This window comes from Trichosurus vulpecula, chromosome 1 (assembly GCF_011100635.1).
Source record: "Trichosurus vulpecula isolate mTriVul1 chromosome 1, mTriVul1.pri, whole genome shotgun sequence".
Taxonomy (NCBI): domain Eukaryota; kingdom Metazoa; phylum Chordata; class Mammalia; order Diprotodontia; family Phalangeridae; genus Trichosurus; species Trichosurus vulpecula.
The window spans coordinates 61,439,996-61,454,489 of NC_050573.1; the positions used below are offsets into that span (position 1 = coordinate 61,439,996).

The following is a 14,494-nucleotide window of genomic DNA, read 5'->3' on the forward strand; positions in this document are numbered from 1 at the left end:
GGACAAGGCTCAGAGATTCTTCCCTACCAGCTTCCTCTGCGCCCGATGCCACTGGTCCTTGATCTCCTTCCTTTTCTTTTCGTGCTCTAGACGCCGAAGAGTCAGGGGCTAGGGAGGAAGGAGACATGTGTAGGGGGTGGTGGAGGGGGGACCCAGACCCCAGGCCTAGCATCAGGGGGACCCTGTAGCCAGCCACCACGAGCTAAGGCCTCAGGTAAGCCTGCCCCCCACACCTCCCCATTCAATGCCATCATTTATCCCCAAAGACACCTGGCGCCCCCAATGAGGAGAGCTACAGGAAAGGCTCCACGGAGGTGACACCTAACATAGTGAAGATAATTGTCCCCCTCCCAAACCCACTCCCATACTGGGCAGAAATCCCTAGGTTCAGTTCAAAAGTCAAAGTCACTGATTCTTCTGTCCAAGGCTTCAGGAGAAGGGGATGGGGAAAGGAAGAGGGATGGAGAAGGGGATGGGGAAAGGAAGAGGGATGGAAGAGGGGCTGGGGAGGCTCCCACCTGCATTAAGGTCTGGTTCTGCAGGGTAGCCACCACCTGCAGCATCCCATGGCTAAACTCCATGTCCTGTTCTAGGGCCAGGGAATAGATGGACAGGAAGGGCATGTGGGGCTGCAGAAAGAAGGGACCCGGTCAAACCCAGGAGGCCCCTTTCTTAACACCCCCCACTCCCATCCAGTGCATCGCACCCACACAGCCAGCCCCCTCCCCCTCCCCTTGCAGCTCTCTAGCAAAGGCCCCACCCCCATCCTTTGTTCTGGGTGGGGGGGCAGCGGGAGCATCTGCCCACCTCTTGGGTGATGGTCTGTCTGCAACTGTTGACAATCTTCTGCAGACCTTTGGCAAACTCCATCTCTAGGCAAGGGGAGAGGAGGGGGACCTGTCAGTCCTCAGCACCTGAAGCTGACCCACAGGAGCAGAGGAAAGCCTGGGCCCACCCCGTGGCCTAAGGGCTGGGGAATCCTCCTTCTCTGGATTTCACTTCCAAAGTCACTTGGGAAGAGCTCTCAGACATGGGTGCACAGGACTTGGGATTCAGAGCTGGAAGGAATTCTAAAGATCACTGGTCAAACACCCTCATTTTTCAGGAGAACACTAAGGCAGGAAAGGTTAGGTGAACTGGCTCATGGTCACAGAGGCAGTCAAAGTAGCAGAGGCTCCTGATGCCAAATGTAGTGCTCTGTCCACTAGGCCACAGCGTTCTCTTCCTCGAAGTATGAGTGTCACTCACTTTAGCATCCTGAGCCCCTACCCCAATGGAGGACCTCTGTCCTCGCTCCATCCTCCACATCCCACCTTCCTCCAAGGGCCTGTCTGACCCCCCTCCTCCAAGGCGACTTCCCTAACCACCAGGGAGAGCTTCCTTTCCTGAGGCGTCTTAGAGCCCAACCCACCTAAGAAGGCACCATCTTGTCTTACACTCTAATTTCTGGGTGTGGTATAATGTAGAAGCCTGGACTGAGGTCCCTGCTAGTAACACACTCTGGAACCTTGGCCAAGTCACAACCTCTATGGCACTACTCAGTTTCTTCAACTGTAAATAAGGGAAATGGACTAAACTATCTCTAAAGCACCCTCCCCCAGCTCTGCCATCCCATGTTCTAAGGGCCATCCCAGCTCTGCCATCCTGTGTTCTAAGGGCCCTCCCAGCTCTGACATCCTGTGTTCTAAGGGCCCTCCCAGCTCTGCCATCCCATGTTCTAAGGGCCATCCCAGCTCTGCCATCCTGTATTCTAAGAGCCCTCCCAGCTCTGACATCCTGTGTTCTCAGGGCCCTCCCAGCTCTGACATCCTGTGTTCTAAGGGCCCTCCAAGCTCTGCCATCCTGTGTTCTAAGGGCCCTCCCAGCTCTGCCATCCTGTGTTCTAAGGACCCTCCCAGCTCTGCCATCCTGTGTTCTAAGGGCCCTCCCAGCTCTGCCATCCTGTGTTCTAAGGACCCTCCCAGCTCTGCCATCCTGTGTTCTAAGGGCCCTCCCAGCTCTGCCATCCTGTGTTCTAAGGGCCCTCCCAGCTCTGCCATCCTGTGTCCTAAGGGCCCTCCCAGCTCTGACCTTCTTGGGTTCTTCCTAGCTCTCACATTTCCTTCACTCATGTCTTAGTCTCTGCCTGCTCTTTCTCTTATCTCCTCCTGGAGAGATCCCATGCACACAGGAATCCAGCTCTCACTGCGTCTCACCGAGCGTTGTCCGTTTCTCCAGGTAGTTGATGAGATCTTTCATATACTTGGCAATGTTCTTGGCGTACTGCAAGGCCACATCCACACCCCCCTCACAACGCTGCAGCACCATGTCCACGTCGTCCGCTGACAGGCAGCCTACCCCCAGGAGACCAGGTTTTGAGGAAGCCTCCCCCATGAGTTCCTCCCAACCTCTCCCAGCTCCCAAACTGTTCTCCTCAGAGACATTCTGGGATCTGCTAGAGAGAGAACTCTGGAAAGAGCTGTGTCTTTCTTCAGGCAGTGGGACTGCCTTGCCTTCAAAGGCCACATTCCCCTTCCCAGAATGACCTGAGTTCTGATGACCTATTCCAGAGAGCAGGGGCTGGTGTCAGTTCCTCAGACCATGTACTCCCTGGGGCTAAGGGCTGGGCATTCTATTCCAGCCAGAACCCCATCAAGTGCCAAGTCTGGGGCTCTGCCCCCACAAGATGCTGGCTTATGCTGGGAACAAGATTCAGCCACCAGGGAGAGACCGCCCTTCCCTCAATGCTGAGCACTGTGTTACTTCAGCTGGAGGCTTCAAGAGTGAAGGCATCACCAAAGGCCACACCTGCCCAACAGAGATCTCCACCCAGCTCCCCACAGCTACCGGCCCACTCTGCCCAGGCTTCCCAGCACCAGCCAGGAGCAATGCACCAGGGCCAAGCTGCCCAGCCAGGACAGGATCCTCCCCAGCAAATGGGCCCAGATACCCCAGATGTAGCAGGCCAGCTTACCATAAGGTTCTGTGCCAGGTGACATGCTATCCGCACATTGCCCTGAGAGGCCCCCACAAAGGTTTTCCATGGACTTAGGAAAGAAAGAGAGAACAGGTTAGATAGCTCCACAACGCAATGCAAAGCAAGCCTAAACTACCCACACCGGAAGGCCACCAGGAACCAGGAACCCTCCCTGTCCAGTACTTTCAAGTATGTGTGTGTGACCTTGATAGATCTGTGAAATACCTGTGGGAGACAATCAGGTTTAAAGGAAGAGCCTAGGTCTGGAAGGCTGACTGGCCCTGGGTTCAAGATACGTGACCTTGGCTAAGTCGCTTCTCTCTTATTTTCTCAGCTCTGATATTCTCTGTTCGGTTCTCTTTCCAGCTCTGGCACTCTCTGTTCTAAAGGCGTCAGCTTTGATATTTTGTGTTCTAAGGTTCCCTTTACAGTGCTGACATTCCATGTTCTAAGGTCCCTCCCAACTCTTAACAGTCTCTGTTCCAAGATTCCTCCTAGTGCTAACATTCTCTGTTCTAAGGTTCCCTGTCTAGCTCTGGCATTCTCTGTTCTACAGGTCTTAGCTTTGACATTCTATGTTCTGAGCTTCCATGTTTTTATAGCTGACATCCTATGTTCTAAGGTAGTTTCTGGCTCTGACACGCAGTGTCTCGACGGCCTGCCGCACTCTGGCACTATTGTTCACAGTACTATGTTAATGTCCTTAACACCTTCCTGTGAGGCAGGTATCACAAGTATCTTACAGATGAGGAATAAGGCTCAAGGTGAAATGCCTTGTCTTGGGTCACAAACCTGGCAAAGGGCAATAGCGGGATTTGAACCCAGGTTTCTCCTGACTCCAGGTCCATTATTCTTCGCACCATACCAGGCTGCTCTTTGCTAATGGGCCTTTGAAAGGCTACATGCTCCAGTCTACATTACAAGGCCTTCTAGCACCAATATTCTACGTGCTAATGTCCCTCCCAGTTATAAAGAGGGAAGTCAGGTTTCTTAGGATTTCCTACTGCTTCTAGGAAGCAGTGCCTGGCAGGTGTGTGTTAGCCTAAATGACAGAGCAGGAAACTGAGGCCCAGAGAATGGAGGGGGAACTTGCCTGAGGGCATGTAGCGGGAAATCCAGGACAACGAAGGCCTAGTACTGAGGTTTCTGGACCCCCCAGCCACGACTGATCCAGGGTCCTGCAAGATCTAGAACCCTCTGACAAGAAAGTGAAGGGCTGGGCCCACTTACCTGGTTCTGGTCACTGGGAGGCACCGAGAGAAGGGTGCTGATGTCCACCTCACCCATGAGGAACTCAGACACACTGGACACAGAGAGGGTAAGAGAGCCGGTGAGGAGGATGACAGTGCTGAGGAGGTAGGCACAACCTCCACAGGGCCAGTAAGAAGCTCATAGAATTGCACGGTGCTTGGAGATCCACAGCCTTGTTTGATCCCCATAGCGGGCATGTAAGATGGGCTTTATTATCTCATGTTATAGATGAGGAAACAGAGAGCCCAGAGGAAGGAAGGGACTGACAACAGGGGCAGAGATTTTTAGCTAGAAGGGATCCCACTGGTCGCTCCCACCCCTGTCATTTTATAAAAAGGGAAACTGAGGCCCAAGAAGAAAGCAATTTGCTTCCTGGGCACAGGGAGTGGCAAAACCCGGATGCACAAAGCCTATCGCCCTTCTATGTGACCCACGGCCAGAGCGAGGTCAGCAACAGAAGAGGGGCCTCCTGACACTGAGCCAGAGAGCGATCCCTGCTCCGTGGAGGGACCAGAGCTCTGGAGCCTCAGGAGGAGGAGAAGGAGGGGATTCCCCTAGATGCCCTTCTCCCTCTACCTGGGGCGGGGAGGCCCTGAGGGCCACAGGCCAGTACTCACGTGCTGCTGAAAGACACAGCAATGGTCTCCAGGGCTTTCTCCAACTCACGCTTGTCAGACTCATTGTTTGACTCGTAATGGAACCCTGGGGGTGGGGAGAGGAGTGAGAACCATCTCCCAGGATCCCCTCAAAGTCACAGTTTAAAGCTACTGTTATAAGACATCTGGGGCCACAGGTAACCCCATAGGACAAGCAAGGAAGAAGTCCTTGGTCCCCCACGACTGGCCGAAGCACATTCCTGGAGAGGTGGAAACCTCTAAGTGGGGCTGGCCCGATCACCCCAAAGCCCCAGAGGAAGAGCTACCCCCCCCCCGCCCTGCCCCGGCCATGTCAGTTTAACATTGGATCCCAGGACTCAATCCCCAGGTGACCCACGAGGATAACTGAGGCTCCCAAGGCAGGGACCAACCAGAACTCTCCTTCTCAGAGGTCTTCTTCCCTCCTGTCTCCCTGAACAAACCCCAAAAACCACTTTGTTGTTCAGTCATTTCAGTCTAGTCTGACTCTTTGTGACCCCATTTGGGGTTCTCTTGGCAGAGATACTGGAGCGGTTTGTCATTTCCTTCTCCAGATCACCTGACAGATGAGGAAACTGAGGCAAACAGGGTCAAGTGACTTGCCCAGGGTCACACAGCTAGAAAGGGTCTGAGGCCAGATTTGGACTCAGGAAGAGTCCAGGCCCAAAGCTTTATCTACTGCATCACCTAGCTGCCCTGACCAGAAAAAATGGCAGCCCACCCCTCACCACCAAAGACAAACAGTTCTCCCCATGGTCTGGCTCCCCCTATGACAGAGGCTCTTCCTACAGGAACAGTTACAGACACAGGAAGTTGGTCCTGCCATGGCAGTGCAGCTAGGCCTAGACGTGGCCCCTGGGCAGGGCCTGAGGGGAAAGGCTTCCCCCTGGACTCCCTTCCAGACTTCCAGAATTCTTGGGCGCTCTTCCCAGACCAATCCTCACCACTGAGGGGCAATGACCCTGAAGGCTCAGCTTGTACCCCAAGAAGGCATCCCTCCCCTCCCCACTCACCCACCCACCCACTGCTGCCCTTGGTCAGTCTGCTGGGAAACACAAAGTCCAGCCTTGGGGGACGTGATACACGGCCCCTGCTCAGGGATGAACCCTCGGCTTTGTGGGCATCTGGATGCCCACAAACACGTCCCAGCAGCACCTCCAACACCAAGCCCACACGCTCTCCGAGGTTTGTTTTCTTGCTTTAGACCCTGCTTCCTCTGCAGTCTGTATCTTCAATTTCTCCCGTTTCTGACCTCGGTATCATCATTCATTCATTCTTTGACCCGAGCTCCCACACTCCTCCAGTTACCAGGGCCTCTGACCCTGCCCCCTCAACCCCCACCTTCAGTTCCTGTAATGGTCACTCCTGGTCATGTACCTTCACTTTCTCCCCACCTGCTGACTCATTCCCATCTACCTACAAACAGGCTGGGTCTCCTAACCAGTCCTTAAACATCTTTTTGGACCAGCCAGTTCTTCTCCTCCCTTCCCCAACATTATCATGGTGAGGCTTTCCCAAAGTTACCTGCCTTTCACGACTGCAGATCCTCACTGTCCTCCCGACTCCTGGCAAATGCTACCATTCTGTGGGAGCTGCTTCCTCCACGGTCACCAATGACCACTCAGTGACCAAATTCAAGGGTCCGTGTTAGCCCCCACCTTCCAGGATGTTTCTCTCACTTTTGACACTGCAGAGCAGCGCATCCTTCTGGATCTCCTCTCTTCCCTCAGCTTTACAAGTGTCCTGGCCTTTCAGGGGGTCCTCAGTCTCTCTCCAGCCCCTCAGCTCAGGCATTCCTCACGTCCCATACCCACTCTTTTCTCTCTTTCCACTACTCCTTGGCGATCTCACCTACTGCCATGGCATTAACTACCACCTGAATGCAGATGATCCCCAGTCCCTGACTCCTCTTTGGAGCTCCAGACCTGTACCTCCAGCTGCCAACCTTACAATGGAAGGCCTCCTGGCACCTTCAACTCAACAGATTCAAAACCAAGCCCATCGTCCCTCCCCTTTGTCTGTGGCATCTATAGCCACTCACCTTCTCCTTTGCCTATAACCTGAGGGCGAGCTTTGCCTCTCCTCTGCCTATCTACCGAGCACATCTGGCCTCTGGCCCTTCCTCTGTATCCCTCAGTGCCATCAGCCATGCCCCCAGCACCACCCACCTGAAGTGTCAATTCCTAATGGGTCTTCCCACCCAAGCGGAGTCTCATCACTCCCCTGCTCAGGATCCTGTCCCTTCCTGTTGCTTCTTGGTTAAAGTTCAATCTCTTTTGCTGGTTATTCAAGGCCTTTCGCAGCCTGCTGCCACCCTACTTCTCCAGACCCACGTCTTACTCCTCCTCTCTAACCACTGATCGTTACAGCTAAACTCTGTCCCTGCATGTTCAGTACACTGCACCCGCTGGCCCCCGTGCCTTGACTCACTCTATGTCTGTGTTCATGGAATGACTATCCCCCTTCCCGATATCTCTGCCAAATTCCAATCTGTCTTCAAAAGCCTCCTCTGCTCAAAAACACCCTTCTTCCTTGGGGCTCCCAGAGTTCCAATGTCTGTATGACTATTGTCTGTGTTGGTGTCTTAGTGCTCTACTGGACCCTAAACTCCATGAGGGCAGGGACTGGGGTCCATGTTTTTCATCTCTCTCAATGCTGAATGCAACATGTAGACAGTAGGTGTTTAATAAATGTCAGTTGTTGTCACCTAAGGTCTATGGCACTGCCAAAGAAAGAGGCTCTGGGCCTTAAGTCACCCAGTCCCAAATTATTCTCTTCCTACTTTATGCCCATCCTCAACCTGGTGAAGCCTGGCTCAGGTGGCCAGATGCCAGCCCTTGGGCCTGAAAGGTCACTGAGAAAAGCTCTTCCCCAACACCTCCCCTCCTCTTCACCTCCCATCTCACCTTTGACCTTAGAGATGAGGGTCCCAGCAGCTGTGAGGGTCTCTAGAGTATTGAGCAGGGGATACTTGCTGATGACCTGTCGAAGGACCCTCAGGACTTCACCCAGGCACTCGTGGGCCAACGGTCTCCGAGCATCCAGTTGCTCTGAAATCATCCAGAAACATCAGTGATACAGGGGGGCACCCAGAGGAGGTGGAGGTCAGGTGGAGTACACGGCAGAATCCCCCACATTATGGGCAATACTAACACGCATGCCTGGTTCAGATGCAGGGTCACCCCATGGTCAAAGCCCAGGCCATGAGAGGTCAATAACACGTGTGTACATATATTTCAGTTATTTTTAGTCGTGTCCGACTCTGTGACCCCATTTGGGGTTTTCTTGGCAAAGATACAGGAATGGCTTTCCATTTCCTTCTCCAGCTTATTTGACCAATGAGGAAACTGAGGCAAACAGGGTAGAGTGACTCACACAACTATTAAGTGTCTGAGGCTAGATTTGAACTCAGAAATATGAATTTTCTTGACTCCAGACCTGGCAGTCTATTCACCATGCCACCTAGTAGATGGATGGATAGATAGACAGACAGATAGACAGATATATAGACAGACAGAGAGAAAATTGGATCTTCACAACATCTCCCATGTGGTGGGTTCCACAGATATTCTTATCCCTAGTTTACAGATGAGGAGCTGAGGCTTGGAGAGCTTGCCTCTGATCACACGCCTTGCCAGTGTTAGAAGGACTAGGACCCAGGTCTCTGCTGACTCCCGGTCCAATCCTCTTCCCACTATACTACAAAGGGCAAGGGGAGGGAATGGGGGGAGATGTTTGGATATAAAGGCTGTGGGTCTTGTTACGTTGCTGGACCCCTGCCTCTTTGGGCAGGCAAAGCCCTTCCCCCATCCTCCTCTGGTCCGGTGGAGTGGAAAAGTACAGAATCAAGATGGCACAAGAGGGAAAGAAGCTAGAGGCCGGAGGCTCCTACGTTCATTCCATATGGAAAATCAAGAATGACGGAAAGAGCCCGGCCAGCCTGAGATTCAGAAGGCCTGGCTTCTAATGACAACAGGCATTTCTATAGTGAGGTGAGGGTTACAAAGCACTTCCTTCACAACAGCCCATGTTTTATTTAGAGGCTCCGAGGACTGAAAGGATGTAGTCACAAAGCTAGTAACTGACTAGGATGGCATTTGAACCCAGGTCTCTGGATTGGGTGTCTAGCCCTTTTGCAACACAGCCTCTCACGTCACTAGTTCTAGCTCCCAATCTGCCGACAACTTCTTGTGCCGTCAGAGGCAAGTCCACCCTTCTCTGGGGGTGTCCCTTCCCTTCCCTGCAAAATGAGCCTGTCGGAATCATGATCCCAACAGTGTTTTCAACTCTAACACCTGGGTATGGTCTGGGCCATGGCCCGCCTCAGTACCCCCTCCACCAACCCCCAGCTTGGAAACTTTGTGTTCTAGAGTCAAAGAATCACAGAATCTCAGAGTTGTAAGGGACTTCAGGGGTCATCTAGTCCAGGGATTCCTTACCTGGGGTCCACGAACTTATAAAAAACACTGTGATAATTCTATTTTGATAATTATCATTGATTTCCTTTGTAATCCGATGTATTTAATTTTCTGCATTTAATAGCATGACTCTGAGAAGGGGTCCATGGGCTTTACCAGACTCACTATCAAAGGGGTCTAGATCACAAAAAAAGGTTAAGAATCCCTGAAATAATACAGCCCTTATCTAAACAGTAATGATATCCCCAACAAGCGGTCATTCAACCTCCCCCTGAAGGAACTAGGAACTCATTACCTTCTTAGGAAACACATTCACTTTTTGGACAGCTCTAATTCTTAAAACAAATGTTCCTTCCTTTGAGCCAAAAATTTTCCTCTAAGCAACTCTCCCCTCTCCTAAACTTTCCCCCTAACCCCAGCCCCACCCCAACTCTTCTGCCTTCTGGGGTCAAACGGAGTACATTGAATTCCTCTTCCATTGGACAACCCTTCAAATACAGGGTGTTTAATAAACACTAAAACTTTCAGGACACCTTGTATGTGAATACTCTTCATCAAAGTGTGTCTTCTTCAGAGTTATTCCAACAGATCACCTGGAATACAGTTTAAGTACTCCCACCGACATGGTCACCACTGGAAGTCATTACAAAAATGGTACTGCCCAGAACAGAACACACACAAACGCTCTAGACGTGATCTGTCGAGGGCAGGGAATTTCAGGATTACTCATCGTCCGTTTCTATACTGGATTTTCTTCAGGGAGTCACACCATTGACTCATATTGACCCTTAGATCTTTTTTTTTAAATTTTTTCTCCACCTTTTACTTGTGCCACTGATTTTTTGAACGCATATCCAAAAAGGAGGACTTTACATTTATCCATATTAATTTTCTTAATTCTTTTTGGGTCTGAGTTGTATTATCTATCCCTCCAAACTCTGTGTCATCTATAAATTAAATAAGCATCTATCTATGCCTGCATTCAAGTCATCAATAAAAATGTTCAGTAGAAGAGGGATCCGGGGTACTTCACTAGAATTTTCCTTATAAAGTGACATCAAACCCATTAAGGACTAATCTTCATTTAACAAGTTCCAAACCCATCTAATGATACTATCACCCAGCCCACATCTCTCTATCTCATCCACAAAGATAATGTAAAAGACTGTCAGATGGCTCGATGAGATATAGGTATGTCTCTGCAGCAATCCCCCAGATCACAGAATCACGGTGAGAAGAAAGTCTTAGAATCGAATCCCTTCTACAATTTCTCCAACAAATGCTCATCCCTCCTTAACTGGAAAACATCCAGGCAAGGGGAATGCCTCCTTCTGAGGACAGCCAGTTCTGATCTTGATTTTCTCTGACTTTTGGCATGTTTTTCCTCAAACAGACCCTAAATCTCCCTGCCTGCAAATATTGCCTATGTTCCAGTCCTCTGGGGCCAAGGAGATCAAGTACAATCCCTCCTATTTGGACATATTATATTTTCTAAAGTCCCTCTCAGCTCTATTATTCAATGTTCTAAGGTCCCTTTCAGCTCGGATATCTTACGTTCTAAGGTTCCTCCCACCTATGACATTAAGTACCCTATGTTCTAAGGTCTTTCTTACTCCAACATTGTTTTATGGGCCTTTCAAGATGACATTTCCAATGACATGTAAAGATAGTTTTCAACATTCATTTTTTAATAAGATTTTGAGTTCCAAATTTTTCTCCTTCCTTCCCCTTCCCTTTTTTCCAAGAGACAAGCAATCTGATATTCAACATTCTAAGGTCCCTCCCACCTCTGACATTAAGTGTTAAGTTCTAAGGTCCTTCCAGCTCCAATATTATTTTATGGGCCCTCCAAGCTGACATCTTATGTTTTAAATTCCCAACTCTGATATTCTATATTCTAAGGTCACCATGGCCAAGAGGCAAAGGATTTGGGAGTCTAGAAGACCACCTTTTAAATCCGGCCTCAAGGCATGTACCAGGTGTATGTCAATGGGCAAGCCAATTAACCTCAGGATGCCTGAATTTTCTCATCAGTAAAATGAGGGGATTGGACTTAATGCCCAGTTCTAAATCTGATTTCTCCATCTTACGATGCTATGTCCTTTCTAGCATTCACCCCAAATTCTAAAGTTTAAAGCCCTCCTTCTAAGTGCTACATAGGAAAGGCTGGAACAAATTGGGGTCTGTGGACATAATGGAACATAATTGTGCTGTGAGGCATGCTGAAAGAGCCAATTTCAGAGAAGCCTGAGGAGTGACAACCAGTGAAGTGAACAGTAACAGGAGAACAATCGATACCATGATAACAACATTGTAAAGGAAAACCAACTTTGAAAGCTTTAAGAACCCTGATCTCCAGGAGGATTAAAAGGGAGCACACTACCCTCCTCCTAACAAAGAGGTGTTGGGCTAAAGGTGCATGAAGTCCTACATATTCAGGAAGGTCCATTGTGCGGATTTGACCCCACTAGCTATTTGTGGAAGGACCTTTCCCCCATTTTCTTTTGTTTGTATTTTTTTTTAAATGGGGGGAGGAAAGGGGAGAGACAGGATTAGAAAGTGATGCTACAAAGAGGGGAGGTGCATCGAAACTTTCTTTTAATGTGTGACAGAGAAGTTCGGAAGGAAGTTCAGAGAAGCAAAACAGTTTTGAAAGTAATGCATGGAATTTATTTTTAAAAGCCAAGCAGTATCGAAGGGAGACTCAAGATTTCATATACAACACTCTTTTTGGGTGCTGTGCTATGTAAATGGAAATACTCCTTTTGGGTGGAGGGTGGGAGGTATTAGTTCAGAATTTTTAAAAATGTTCTAGGTTCCTCCCAGTTCTGCCATCCTACGTTCTCAGGTCTAAGGGTCTATTTTCTAAGGGCTGTACATACATCCTATAAAAACCTCACTTTCTCGGGTTCTAAGGCGCCTTCCAGCTCTGGCATCCTGAGTTCTCTGTTCTAAGGTTCCTGCCGGCAGGCAAGGGATTTTCGGGGTTCTGAGCTCCGGGGCCCCCTCCCGAGGGGAGGGCAGGCACCCCCGCAGGAAGGATCCCTCCCCGGGGGGCGGCCATCCCAGCACACCTGGCCCCAGGGAGTACCCCCTCCCCGCGGGGCGGTCACCCCAGCACACCTAGTCCTAGGAAGGGTCCCCTCCCCAGGGGGCTGGCACCCCCGAACACCTGGCCCCAGGGAGGACGGGGGGGCGGGCACCGCCGCACACCTGGTCCCAGGAAGGGTCCCCTCCCGGGGGGGCGGGCAACCCCCCACACCTGGCACCAGGGAGGACCCCCTCCCGGGGGGAGGGCGGGCACCCCAGCACACCTGGCCCCGGCCTTAGGTCCACCACCCGGTCAGGTGGGGGGGGCGGGGCCATCCGGCCCAGGAGAGGACCGGAAGGGCGCCGGCGCGCAGGAAGGGCAGTAGCCCCTGGCCCCCCGCTCCCAGCCCCCGGCCCTCTCACCTGGAGCACCCACGGGGCAGCCAAGCCGGCCCCCGTCCAGCTGGGGATGCAGGCGGCCGCACACGCACATGGCCACTGCCGGCCGGGGGTCCCTCGCCCTCGAGGGGAGATAGCGGGGAGGGGGCGCGAGCGGCCCCAGAACTAGCGCGGTCCGGCCTCCCGAGCGGCTCACATGGGGCGGGGGCGGGGCGGCGAGCGGCCACACCCCCGCCCCGCCCCACAGGTGACCCAGGTCTGGGGGGCCGGGGGCGCACGGGGTGGCCGGGGTGCTGGGCCGGGGAGGCTCGGAGAGCGGGGGTGCGCGCCGACTCTCCAAGCGCATCGGCAGAACTCCCACCTTCGCCCTGGTCCGCGGGGCTCGGGGGCCCACCCCCGCCAAATCGGACCAAGTGGACTTAGGCCCCCCTCCTCAACCCCAATGGACTCGTCCTCTCGCTTCCCACCCCCCCAGCACAGCCCGCATTCCAAAGGCCGCGAGCCCCGGGCTGGGGGCGGGGGAGAAGACCCTGGCCGGTGGGGGAGGGGAAACGTGCCACCGGTTCCTGCTTTCTAGCAAGGAGGGCACTCTGGGTGGGCTGGTCCGGCCCCCATTATACGGATGGAAGCCAAGGCCCTTTGCGGGAAAGTGACTTGCCCGGGGTCACACGGCTACTCCAACTTTCCCCAAGACTGCAATGGAGCCCCTTGGGTAGCAGCCTTAGGTGCCAGAGAGTGCCAGGGTTGGAGCCAGTCAGCACCGGTGTGACCTTAGACAATCAGTTACCCTCTCTGGATCAGTTTCCTCATTTGCAGCCAGCATCTTAGCTCCAGGGCTGGTGGAGTCATCCTCACGCTCCTAAGAATAGCTACAGCGTTTATGTAGCAACTTTATAAATCTTGGGAGGGACTGTGATAATCACCCCCATTTTACAGACGAGGAAACTGAGGTTGACGGGGGTTCAACGATTTGTCCAGGATCCCACAGAGGCCAATCTAACCCAACCGCCATATTACATTCGAGGACGCTGGAAGGAAGGAAAGTTAAGTGACTGGCCCCAAATCACTTGGGGTTGGAAGGGTCTCTGAGGTGGGACTAGATAGTCTCTAGGGTCCCTTCCGGCTCCAAGGCTCAGATTTCCCCATCCCCCTCTCCAACTCCACCCATGGACCGCCTCCCCTTTTTAAAGTCAGCCCCTCTTCCCCTCCCCTTACCCCCAGGTACAGCCTTCCTTCCTGGGGGGAGTGTGTGAGCTCAATGGAATTTAGAGCTGGAACAGGCCTTCAAGATGGTCTAAGAGTCTGACCCCCCTCCTTCCATTAGTAGATAAGGGAACTGAGCCCCGGGTCACACAGGGAGAAGAAACCCTGTAGGGCCTAGTCCAAGACAGTACCTCGTCCCCACCCCCAAATTCTTTTCTCTTATGTCAGAGAGACTTGTGGCTTTGTCTTTTCCTCCAACAAGTCCCTGAGAGTAAAATCTGAATCTGTTTATCCTCAGTCCCTAGCCCAGAGCCTCCTCACACACAGTAATAACATTATTATTAACAGTAGCTAACATTTATGTAGCATTTACTATGGGCTAAGTACTTCACGATTTAAGTATCTCTTCTGATCCTCTCAACGATCCTGGGAGGGATTTTTTACAGGGGGTAAACTGAGGCAAACAAGGATTAATAAGACTTGCCCAGCTAATGAGTGTCTGAGGCTAGATTTGAACTCAGGCCTTCCCAACTCCAGGCTCAGCTCTCTATCCTCTGGGCCACCTAGCCAAACCTTGTTGAATGGAATTGATCTCATTTTAA

The 14,494-nt window shown here is 52.0% G+C and overlaps 1 protein-coding gene across 6 annotated transcripts in view; it reads right to left on the reverse strand.

Moving 5' to 3' along the window:
- ARHGAP45 (Rho GTPase activating protein 45) overlaps positions 1 to 14,494 on the reverse strand; it is a 49,817-nt gene that overhangs the window by 23,379 nt on the left and 11,944 nt on the right. For all 6 annotated transcript variants that reach the window (XM_036769504.1, XM_036769479.1, XM_036769497.1 and 3 more), the window contains exons 3-10: positions 7,749 to 7,892; positions 4,825 to 4,909; positions 4,187 to 4,259; positions 2,954 to 3,026; positions 2,196 to 2,333; positions 808 to 872; positions 519 to 629; positions 28 to 108 (exon numbers count right to left, since the gene is read on the reverse strand). In XM_036769504.1, coding sequence (XP_036625399.1) covers positions 28 to 108; positions 519 to 629; positions 808 to 872; positions 2,196 to 2,333; positions 2,954 to 3,026; positions 4,187 to 4,259; positions 4,825 to 4,909; positions 7,749 to 7,892 — 770 coding nt within the window. The remainder of the gene's footprint in view (positions 1 to 27; positions 109 to 518; positions 630 to 807; positions 873 to 2,195; positions 2,334 to 2,953; positions 3,027 to 4,186; positions 4,260 to 4,824; positions 4,910 to 7,748; positions 7,893 to 14,494) is intronic.